This window comes from Amblyomma americanum, chromosome 1 (genome assembly GCF_052857255.1).
Source record: "Amblyomma americanum isolate KBUSLIRL-KWMA chromosome 1, ASM5285725v1, whole genome shotgun sequence".
NCBI lineage: Eukaryota > Metazoa > Arthropoda > Arachnida > Ixodida > Ixodidae > Amblyomma > Amblyomma americanum.
In genome coordinates, this window is record NC_135497.1 from 460,933,270 (window position 1) to 460,945,419 (window position 12,150).

The window sequence follows — 12,150 nt, forward strand, 5'->3', positions numbered from 1 at the left end:
TTGCCGTATACTTGAGGTTGTTTATGCGGCCGAGAATTGTCCAAAACTGGCCTCTAGAACTTTTCGGTACTGGAAGGCCATTAATATGAAAAGTCAAATTCGGTGCCGGCGGCAGGTCTCGACACTCTCCCAGGATTTTCCGTATTCCTGCTTCTACACCGAAGTGGCGGTACTGGCCTCCTGAAATATCGGAAAGGTCATTCGATTTTTTTCAGTGTGTGTAGCAGCGCTCTCGCCGATGATGGGAGAGAAGAAAAACACTTGTGGCTGCGAAGCACTGCAGGCACGGCACAGTGCCGCAAAAGGCGAAACTCATGGCAGATACTGTTAGAGGCTCGAAATACCCTTACGCAGTGCACGCCGCATGGCTTCGAGATAGCTCCGTGATCGGGGAATAATAATAATAATAATTGGTTTTTTGGGGAAAGGAAATGGCGCAGTATCTGTCTCATATATCGTTGGAAACCTGAACCGCGCCGTAAGGGAAGGGATAAGAGAGGGAGTGAAAGAAGAAAGGAAGAATTAGGTGGCGTAGTGGAGGGCCCCGGAACAATTTCGACCACCTGGGGATCTTTAACATGCACTGACATCGCACAGCACACGGGTGCCTTAGCGCACAGCACACGGGTGCCTTAGCGTTTTTCCTCCATAAAAACGCAGCCATCGCGGTCGGGTTCGAACCCGGGAACTCCGGATCAGTAGTCGAGCGCCCTAACCACTGAGCCACCGCGGCGGGTAATCCGGGAGTGAGTAGGTTAGCAATTTACATCTGTTTGGGTGAGGGGTTCTCGCCCCTAGCCTGGCGCCAAAAGTACAATATAGTGCTCTAGAAATGCACAACTTCCATGCATTTTTCACCCGCATTTAGCCTTAATTTTGTTTTGTTTTTTTCCTTGGGGTTTCCTAAGAAAGGAAAAAACAAAACAAAATTAAGGCTAAATGCGGGTGAAAAATGCATGGAAGTTGTGCATTTCTAGACCACTACATTGTACTTTTGGCGCCAGGCTAGGGGCGAGAGCCCCTCACCCAAACATGTAAATTGCTAACCTACTCACTCCCGGTCGGCGGTTTACGCTGGAACAAGTGGAAAAAAGATAACAGACCCCCGGACTAAATATACAGGGTAGGTTGGAATTCTATATATCTCTGTGCACAGCTATGCGGTGCTCCAGACGACACTGGCGGCCGTAGCCGGAGGCAGTCTGTTTAGGTCCAGAATTTCGATCAAAAAAGAAAACAAATGTTTTCCCTTTTCCTCCCCCTTCAATCAACGAGCTCTAATAAAGCCTTACCTGTTGCGTCGATACTTGTAGATATTGTGCACTGCAAAAGTAGGGCACAATCCAGCAACAAACACAGGCATAGAGCGCAGGCTACCGAAACCAGCCCCTTAGCTAATAGCCTCAGGGGAGAAAAACAGCCTCAAAAGAGCAGCCAGCACAAAAGTGTACATCAGGAACACAAGATAGATAATTCCTCCCCCCCCCCCCCCCCCTCGCTAGAAAAAGAAAGCTGTGTACGTGACTGCACGGCCTGCGCAAAGAAAGAAAAAATTAAATAAATGAAGATTAAATTGCGAACAGATCCCAACATAGGCGTAATAGCTCACTTTTGATCAATTTACGAATTCGATCGAAGAGCACAAGGTCATTCATTACTCCCACACAACCTGCATCATGGAAGTTTAACCAACTATGCACCTGTTCAGCTAAAGAGGGGCTGTGCAACGCCACTCGCTGGTTAAGGAGAGAATAGCATAAAAAATCCCTTATATGCCAGGGAAATGTGCTACAGAGGATATAGATAGTTTAACCTCGCATCACGGATGCTTGTAACGGTGGTCCAGCGGTCCGGAGGGGATCCGGGGCGCGGAGATCCAAAAAGGCCTAGGCTCTCATGAACACAGCTATGGCCAAGGAAACTCTCTAACAGCAGCACTCCCAGCCGAATGAGCGGTCTCAGTCTCATAGCGCAAGAAGTATCCACAAGAGTCAGTTATTCCCGCCGTTTACCCGCGCTTTTTTGAATTTCTTCACGTTGACATTCAGAGCAATGGGCAGAAATCTCATTGCGTCAGCACGAATGCTGCCCCTCTCAATGCTTTGTTTTAATTAGACCGTCGGATTCCCCCGGTCGGGGTGTTGTTCGTTGGCACATTGTTGATGGCGCCTTTGCACGAGTCGTCGGGGGCGTTGACGTAGGCGGTCATAGCGAAGGTCTTGTTGCCCAAGGTAAGCCAGGTAATCTGGCCGAGCCGGTCTGCCAGTGGAGCAGAGGGAGTGATGATGACAGCAGTGTTTCCTTACAAAAATGGTGTCTAGACTTCTTATAGACTGTTTCCTTGCTATATTTATTTTTGTCTATTCATAGTCTGTACACTGTCTATAGAAAGAAAGATTAAATACAAAGCTGAAAATGAAGAACATGCACACACAAGAATATATACTTACGAATAAGGTGATATTTACATGCCTGAGAAGGTTGGAATGCTGCCCTCTACGAGGGCATCCGCATGCTGTTGAGGTGCTCGGTTAGCATCTAGCGGGCGTCACCGACCATTGTGCATCTGTATGCGCGCCGCCGCGGTGGCTGAGTGGTTATGGCACTCGGCTGCTGGCCCGAAAGACGCGGGTTCGATCCCGACCGCGGCGGTCAAATTTCGATAGAGGTGAAATTCTAGAGGCCCGTGTACTGTGCAATGTCAGTGCACGCTAAAGAACCCCAGGTGGTCGAAATTTCCGGAGCCCTTCACTACGGCGTCTCGCATAGCATGAGTCGCTTTCTGACGTTCAACCCCCATAAAGCCATAAACGCAAACCGTTTGACCTTGACCTCCGGTCAAGTGGGAAAGCGTTTGGCGGCATCACATGCGCAGGTTATGAAAGTGGGTTCTGCATAAAACGACGGTACACTTTGGTGCGTTCAGCGGAACTCTACGTGTGATCGATGCGGCGCCTGCAGTGGAGACCGACGCCCGAACCACGCCCGTAAGGGAAGGAAAATGAAATTAAGTTGATTTTAAGTAAAGAAACCACCCCCCCCCCCAAAAAAAAAACTTATTTTTCGGTTTGGCTTTGTGAAATTATCTGCAGGGTTTGCGCGTTGTTTTAATCCGTATTTCATTCCATATCTCCGCATACAACGAGCAATAATTCCTTTGTGAATATCGGCGAAACTATATTAAACGTATAACTGCATTGTGTGAGCATCTTCAGTGTCGTTTCGAGGAATGCAAGATATAAAGCAAGTAACTGTATGTCAGCATAGCTATGTATGGAAACCGCCAGTCACTCGACCACAAACGTAGCCAGGGTGATGCACCTTTTCGCTTTCGACCAGGATTAACCAGAGCTAAAGCACCAGAATTTTTTTTACAGGGCGACCAACGTAGTTTTGATGGAGTGCTGTAAATTTGACAAACTGCGAATAGTTAAAAAAAAACTCCGCGAAAAACCTGCGGGTAGACTTCTAGGGGCAGTGCGTACTTAATCACGGTTTCCGACAAATGCATTCAGAACGACGGCGGGACAGTCATGCAGCAAAACGTGGCATCCCTATTCATTGCTTCCTTAGCTGCCAGTGCAACGCAAAGGTCGCTGATGATCTCGTCGCGTGTCCCAGCCTGAGACCATCGAATATGCGTCCAAAAGCTCCCTAGTGGGTACGCTGTTTCAACGTCGCTGTACCCAAGTCCTATCAGAAAATACCTTGCGCCTCAGCACACTGCATGGAAAACACTTCGAGCCATCTAGCACCCTGCAAAGCACATTTTGTGGCGTTCTAAAAGATACCATCGAGTATGGTTTGACACTGTGTACCGCAGAAAGACGTGTAATTTACGACAAAGAGGAGAATGAATACCTGAAAGACCAGTTCTTGAGGCAATGCGAAACGCCTTTTACTTTAGGAATACTTCTTGTTGGGCTAGTTGGTTTGATTTCATGATTGCACGACTCGGCGCACAGAAACGAAGCTCAAGGACGACAGTACAGAGCTTTGAACTGGGTTCAAGAATATTATCCACATTTTATTTAGCTTGTCTCATGTCGGGTGACTTTACACATTCTAAACAGTGCTTTATTAACCTCGTTGGCACTAGAACGTCCTAGCGAAAACTTGCCGCTGCAGATACGACTTGCCTAAAACATCACAGTTGCACTCGGTGAAATGAGTTACGTCTGCTGTGTCGGTGCTGAGGGTTTTCTTTTGAATATCCTCTTGAATATTCTTTTCAGCTTCACTACGCTAGCTTTTCGAGCCGTCAGCGGGGCCGTAAGTTCGACATTGCATGTAGCGCCATTTCACATTACACAATTTCCTTTGCAAAAAAATTCTTTTCCAATTTGACTTTCTGGATTGGATTGGAGCAAACATTGTTTGTGCAGTATGGCTATCTATCGAAACCGCCAGTCGCTGACCACAAAGGTGGCTAGGGAGATGCAGCTTTTCGCTTTCGATGAGGGTTAACCAGAGTTTGGCGTTCGTGCTCACGGTTCAGTGCTGATGAAGCGTTGCATGGGTCCAGTCAGTGGCATCCAGGTGGCTGGCTTCGGGGTGGCGTTCGAAGTGCTCGGACTGGCCTCGCTAACGGCTTCGTTGGCGGCGTCGTACTAGCTCCCAGTCAAAGTGCCCGTGGAGGGAATGCCGGTGATGCTGGCGTTGTGGGCACCACCCGGATGTGTGGCCATAGTGGTGGAGGCGCCCCTAGCCGTAGCAGGTGATTGCGTCAGCCGTCGACACCCCAGAACGGGCTGTCAGGAACGGCAGGAAGTCCACGGTGCACCGCCGTAGAACTCGAGATCGCCGGAGTAGTAGCAGGAGTTGCTCTTCCATCCGAGTTGTTCCTGACCCGCCTGAACCAGCGCTTCTCTGTTCGTCGCAAATGGAGATTATAGCATTCCGAAAGGCTTTTGGGGATGGGGGCACAATGGCATCGTCATCATCAGCGATGAATACATCATCGTTAGATGGGAGTGCTGTGCAGTTTGCAATGACGTCTGGCGTTTCCTCAATGATAGGAGTCAGCTCCATTGCCATTGCCTCTTCTTGCACGTCGTCAGGTGACGATGTCGAGGGGATATCTACTGTTGCCGGAACTCCTCATTACTGCCCAGTCGGCCACGAGCCGTCTTGTCGGGTATATCGCGTTGGCTTTGCAGTAGTTTTTCGTACAACTGATAATAGTTGTCAATGGACCCCTGCGTTGACGCTGGCTCGTTGACTGCATTGTGTTGGCTTTGCCATAGCTTGTCAAGCAAGGGATATTGCAGGCCATTGTTTCTGGCATAACAACATGGAATGTGCCCGAGAGTGATGTTACATATTTTTTGATTCAGACCGCCGGCAGTTGCCAAAGCTTCTTAGACCTGAAAAGTTACGTATTCCTGTAGGCATATTTTCAGGTCACCGTTGATAGGCCGAGGGAGAGTCCGGCCGCACAATTTCATTTTCGGAGCATCGCTGTCATGCAGCTTGCGGCGGCGGCGACTACCGGCCGCGCATATCAGACACCCAGCGAAGCGTGTAGCTGCACACCGTTTAGAACAATGAAAAATTTGATGAAGGACCAGTGACAAGGCAATCAAAGGCATCTTGCCCCTTCACAGCCAATGCGCACTTCCTTCTGTCAGCACTGCATTTCCGTTCTTCCGGCGAGTACAAACTCCCCGCTTCCGCTAGGTCGCGGAGGATCCCAAACCTCCAGGTTGTATCATACGCTTTTTCCATATCGAAGAAAAAAGCAAGACAGTGCTGTTTGTGTACAAAAGCTTCTTATTGTGTTTTCGAGGCCAACTAAATGGTCTGTCGTTGAGCATCCTTTTTTATAACCGCATTGACGGACATCGAGAAGTTCTCGGGTTTCAAGGACAAATGGCAATCTTATATTACGGACACTCCAAAAAGATTCCGCGAGACAGCTTTTGAGGGCTGTCGTCCTATAGCTACAAGGGAAAGTTGGTGGTTTTCCAGGTTTCTGGAAAGGCACTATCACTGCTGTTTTCTATGCTTTAGACATCTTTCTTTCTATGAATATTTTGTTAAAGAAATTCAAGAGTGCCCCTATGGCAGGCTGAGAAAGATGTGCACGCATTTCGCAGTGTATCTGATCGGGTCTTGGTGCAGTTTTTTCCGGCAGACGGTACTCTGTTTATTTCTTGGAGAGTAATTAAATTGTTGTATTCTTCATTTCCCCCTCCACTTGTTGGAAGTATGTTTTTCGGCAATACTTTTGTATTTCAGGAATGACTGCGTATAGTGAGATGGAACTACAAACTGCAGCGAAGTCCTCCCTCGAAACGTCTGCCTGTTCCCCTAAGCTTGTTTGTATACCAGGTGTTGTTAGAAGAGGAATTGTGAACGGTGAGAAGTTGCCATTTAATTTTCGAACCTACTCCCGCATTTTTGTTATGTAATTTGACGGGTTATAGATGGAAAATAACTCTTCCAAGACGCTTTCTCGGCACTGCGGCGGACGTACCGAGCTCTGCCACTTGCCTTTTTTGAAACGTACGAGGTTCTCATGTGTAGGGTACCTGCGACATTTACCCCATGCTGTTTTTTTTTTGCTTACTTGTATTTTTTTGTCCACCACACTTTGTGTTTTTGCCGCACCTCTAATGAAGACTTGGGAATAGCTTATAGTGCGGCAGTAATTATACAACTCGTGAACATTTCTTTTATCTCATCGATGCTGAGGTTTTATAAAACTATATCTTCTGAGTTGGCTTGTGCTCTAAAAATTTCGCTGTCTACTAAATGCAGCTTCCAACGTCGCGGTTTAGTTGGGATGATTTCTGGTGCAGATGTCAAAATTATTAATACAGGAATGCGATCACTGCCTTATGGGTTGACGATAACATCCGATTTAAAATCGTTAAAAACGGATGGTGAACTAAAATATGAATTTATACAGCTGACTGCAATGCCCTGGCACCAGCAACTACCAGCAAATTTTGCGCCATGACTCTGAAAAGGTGGCAGCAAGTGCACAGGCAGAGTTCACTGAAGATCAATTTGAGAGGGGGCTTCTGTCCTCTAGTTTAAAGTGTAACACCCGATTCACAGGAGTCGGTCACTATTCAAGAAGCTGGTTGAGCATCGCGCGATTCGAAGTCATTGCTCTGTATGAATCATGCCTGAACCATAGACAGCGCATGTTGAAAAAATACATTTCACTAACTTTTAGCAGCAGTTTACTCCGCTTTAAATATAGCAACAGTAGCACTTTTTCCTGGCACTGGAGTGCTTGTGTGTCAAGGTTTCGCTGCATCTTTGTTGTTTTGTACTGGTGCTGCCATGTTCATTCCGGGACACAGTCACCTAAAATGGGGCAGCTGACGATACTATCATTTCCTTGTACCTGTTGAACAACACACCCCCTTCAGTAACTGCTGTGACAGCAATGCAAACAGAATGCGTTTACTCCCCCAGTCTATTTACAGCAGACAGAATCAGTCTGACACAAAAGATCTTGCTACCATCATGAGCCAACGCAAAAGAAACTGCAGTGAATCATACGTCATGTCTTCACGACCTCTCTTTTGACCTCTCAAACCACCTCCCTCGCAAGAAGGTTGGAAAGCAGCGGCTGCAACAGCTGCCGCCTGATCCCACAGCCCACTGTACACTTTGCACCTGCCTCTACACGAGCAGAGCATCACTCAAGTGACTTTGGTATACAGTAGAAGCTCGTTAATTTGAACTTATTTGAAATTTGAAAAAATTTGAAAAAGCTTGAATTATCCGATGTTCGAATATCGAATGCCCTCGAAAAACTGACCAGAACCAGTTGAATTATGGTATGCGTACCGTATTTACTCGTGTAACGAACCCACTCGCATAATGAAACCACCCACTCCAGATTTTTGCCTAAGAATTAAAAAAAGCGTCAGTCGTTCACACTTCATTCTGTTTCGCACAGTCACGGACCACAACGCATTTCTTGTCAGTGCGCCAAGATGGTGCGCTGCGATAAGATCACGGTGTGTTTACATTTAGAATTTAGCTCTAGCAAGAGGGAGAAGCGAACTTTGCAGAGTGCCAGCGCTTGTCACATTGTGCAAGCGTCGTTTTCAGTACAATCGCTGTAAGGGCGACCCATAGGAGCGAAGTTGCGCTCCGGGTTTTGAGCGGCGCGCCGGAACGCCGACGCAACGCCGCCGTGCAGCACCACAAGCGGCGGAAAACGGCCGGCTGCCGCCAGGATTTCGAAACTGCGTGATTTCATATGCTGAGTAAAATGCTGAAAAGAACAGCTGTGCATTAGCAATTAAACTATTTATTCAATAACGACAGAGGACGAATGTTCTTCGTGGCCCCTTTCTGAACCTAAATAATTAACCTGTTGGAACCACCGGCGCTTCTTGACGCCAACCGACGCGTAGTGGCTAACCCTAGCAGCCTTGAAAATCCAGAAGCATTCGGAAAATCTGCCGCATTTCATCGCTAAACTTTTGTGCTGCGGACATCTTCGGACAAAGCGAAAGCTTCGTGCGACTTTTGTTTGCCGTGAACATGCGGCACAGTGTAGCGGCAACGACGAGTTAGTGGTGAAACGAGAGGCTGCTTCGGCAGGCGCAGCCATGTTATAGAAGCGGCCGGAAGACAGACGCGGTCGCGCCCTGATAGGTCCGCGCTGATAGCCCACGTTGGCCGCTTCCAGCCAGTGGCTGACCTCCGGCCAATGGTAAAAGTCGGCATCATGATCGCGGCTGACCGCCTGCTTCCGTTGGCGACTGATGGGTGGAAGGATGGACGACATTCGGGAAAGTTTTTCGCACGTCACTTGTAGCGCCCCTCCGAAGTCATAGCCTTTCATGGGCGTTGGCTGAGACCGCGCCGAGAGCACTTATCCGTATTTCCGAATTAACAGTGCTCGAATTAAAGAGTATTAAGGAATTAACGAAACTCGCGAGTTTCGGAGGCTGCGCGGAAATGAGGGTAGGCAGCCGTCACCGCGGCCGTCAACCCATACTCGTCGGCGCCGCCGGTGATGGCGCCATTTGGGCTTTATCCACTCTTCCACGGTTTTATCTGGTTCCCTTTTCTCTCCTCGTTTAGGACGTGCGCAGGCTCAAACTATGCGGAGGTGCTTTTTTTTGGCCACGTGATGTGTGCCAAGCTGCCCGTACGTGGCGGCGCATAGTTCGAATTATCCGTAGCGGAACCGACTCGCTTTCGAATTAACGGGCTTTTTATGCACAGATCCCAATGCAGCTTGGCCGCCCGAAGTAGTGTACTTTGGATTATCCGAGAATTCAAATTATTGAGGTTTGAATTAACGATCTTTCACTGTAAAGTCCTCTTTATTGTGTGGAACGGCTGTCATAAGTCTGACAACAATGACAGTAATAGAATTAGTTATTTACAAACACAGAATCTCAAATGGGCCGCATTCCAAAAAAAGGGGTCGTGGGTAACCCGTAAGAATGACTAAATGCATGCAGCTATGCAACAAGAACGAGTGGCTTACCTGACACTGAAGCCACCTTTAGTGGGGAAAGCGGTGGGTGTGTTTTCGTCATCCCCTTAGAGATAGCATTATTTGACAGCGTACCTGTGAGGCTCCTCTGAGCAAGGGTTTCGTTGCCCCACAGGCACACTGCCAACTGTTTGCAGAATGTAGATTCGCTGCCCAATGCCAGCAGGCGATTCCACGCAGCCACTGGCACATAACTCCCATGCCCAACATGGACCTAAGATGAATACACAGCACAGATGGTTTTAATACTGTTTTAAATGCAGAGCTCACCCGACATGAAATGCCAACATAAACATACTTGCTAGTAATCTGACTTCTGATTGAACATAAAAGCCACATAAAAAGGCACAGAATAATGCACCAGTCTTAGATGTGTTTTCTGAGAAGCACTTTCACATATTAATTTCTGCTCAAAGTAACCAAGACACACTGCAGGGGTGGAGACAACAAATGTTTGGCTTGCGTGTATTTTCCATCAAATGCTGCACACTAGTTGCTTCCAAAAGTATGATACGTGTAGTATCCTTATGTTCATGGTAAAAAATGGTTTGGTTTGGCGTTATGGGGTTTGACGTCTGAAATAAACTCAGGCTATAAGGAATGTCGGAATGGAGAGCTGCAGAAATTTCTATCAGATAGGGTTCTCGTATATTCCTAATTACATCAGTACTGCAGAAAAACAACGCGGACTAGTTTCATGGGCCCCAGCAGTCAAGGCGCACTGACTGTTACACTGACTGCTCTTATTCCATGCGCAGTACCGGCGCCTTTAAAAACTAACACACACAAGTACAGCGATATTTATTAGCAAGCTAGCAAGGGCCGAAACTTAGTTCTCAGGTCCAAGCGGGCTGCTTTGTTGGAGACCTAGGCATCGCACCTCTTGACTTGCACCCTTTGGCAAAGGCGCCAGTCGCAGCAAGAGGCGCAGCGTAATGGCAAGTTAGTCAAGCTGGTATTTTTTTTGTAAGCGAAGGTCTGAAAAATGAATATAGCGCAGCACCTGCCGTTTTACGTCTCTGCAGCTGTGTTCCATGCTGTTTACAGTACAATGAAAGACTCGAAAAGTTTTCTCCTGCATGCTTGTAATCTTAACTGCTTTACAGGCCTTGTGACTTGCCCAAAGCATGCTGTGAGCAGTGGCAACATATTAGCACTCCGTCACGTGTGAAGTTGCCACTGTGGTACAAAAAAATTACATGTGGCACAGCGTAAGTTGTGTTTCAACGTGAAAGATTACAGAAGTAGACACCAAATAACGTTTAGTATGAAGAAACACATAGCAGCAACACATTGCGTCTGCGCGTGGAATGCCATGCAATAAAAAAAACAATAAAATCAAGAATAACACGTGGTAAAATCGCAGATGACAAAGGAAAAACGACTTCAAAGGGGTGACACAACTATCACTTTTTGAACAAAAATTACGTCTCTATCTCGGAGAGCCAGAGAAGGCCCACTTACATGGGTGTCAAAGCCAAGTCTGTGCATGTGTGCTTCTTCTAAAATCTCCCGCTCAATTCTAGTCTTTCCCCTTCCTTCGATAATTGTTTGATTGAGCTTCGGGTAACAACCATTGCATTCCCTGCAATGTCTGGGGACATTAGCGCCAATTTCACCCTTCAGAGAACGGAAATGCTGCCGCAGTCTATCATTGATGCACTGGCCAGATTGGCCGACATAAACTCTGCCACTGCAATGGAAACTGGTACACCACCTCAGTGGTGCAAGCGGCGCTGCACGGACCGGCCGCCACACGGCATCAAAGTTGAAACAACTTGCAGGGGGTGGAGAACAAAAGACGGATTCTCTGCTTAGCAGCCACCTTCAGGTTATGAGCAATTTTATTTTGTGAAGGGAGCCACTTGCTTCCCCCTGTCGGTCTTGTCCCGCAACTTCCACATCAGCGATTCAGCCACTGCCTGTAGAAGGGGTGGTGGCAAGCTGCGGGAGAAGACGCGCGGGCGGAAGCGAGCGGCCAGTGCAACTGCCCGTCACATGCTTTTGAGGATTTCTCGAAGCTTAAGTTCAGATTTCATGACAGCACACAACGCCATACACTCGTGTCGTCGTAGCCATATGTGCGCGAAATGCGATCAGCTGTTTGCTCGAGAGCCTGCAGCCGCCTAATAACTTCACGTCGTTTCTTCTGCTCCCAAGAGGCCAATATCTGCCGTACATGTGCAAGCAACGAGACGCAGTAGCCCGCAAAGCAGCCTGCTTCCGTGATTCGTGGCGGCGATCCCTTACGACTACGGTGAGCCTTCCTGTATAGAGTTTTCTGGCGGCTAGCAAGCTGTCCGAGCATGGTAAACAGAAGAGGTCCAGTGTCCACGGCCATTAAGAAGTCTCAAGAAATACTTCTTTTATCACCCATGACTAATACAGTACGTGAACAAAAAACTAGCGAAATACCACGCACCTTTCCAGCTTCATTCGTGGTTCCCAATGTGTTATTCAATTGTGCTGTAGGCCATACAGCTGCAAAATAAGAGGGAAAAAAAGACAGGTGGATAAAGTGAAAAGCAGCTTACGATACAAGGTTACTGTCAAGATTTTAACATGTCAAATTTCCACCCAGTAGCATATGCGGATCAAAACAATAATCAACCCAAATTTGCAATTCTGCTTGCATAACAATTTAGCACTACACTGCAGTGGGAGCACAT

At 47.6% G+C, this 12,150-nt stretch overlaps 1 protein-coding gene across 1 annotated transcript in view; it reads right to left on the bottom strand.

The window, feature by feature from the left end:
• Positions 1-2,107: 2,107 nt before the first annotated feature.
• The window catches only part of LOC144126110 (uncharacterized), a 29,357-nt gene continuing 19,314 nt past the window's right edge, over positions 2,108-12,150 (bottom strand). The window contains exons 2-3 of the mRNA XM_077660056.1: positions 9,557-9,695; positions 2,108-2,259 (exon numbers count right to left, since the gene is read on the bottom strand). Of these exons, the coding sequence (XP_077516182.1) occupies positions 2,108-2,259; positions 9,557-9,695 (291 nt within the window). The remainder of the gene's footprint in view (positions 2,260-9,556; positions 9,696-12,150) is intronic.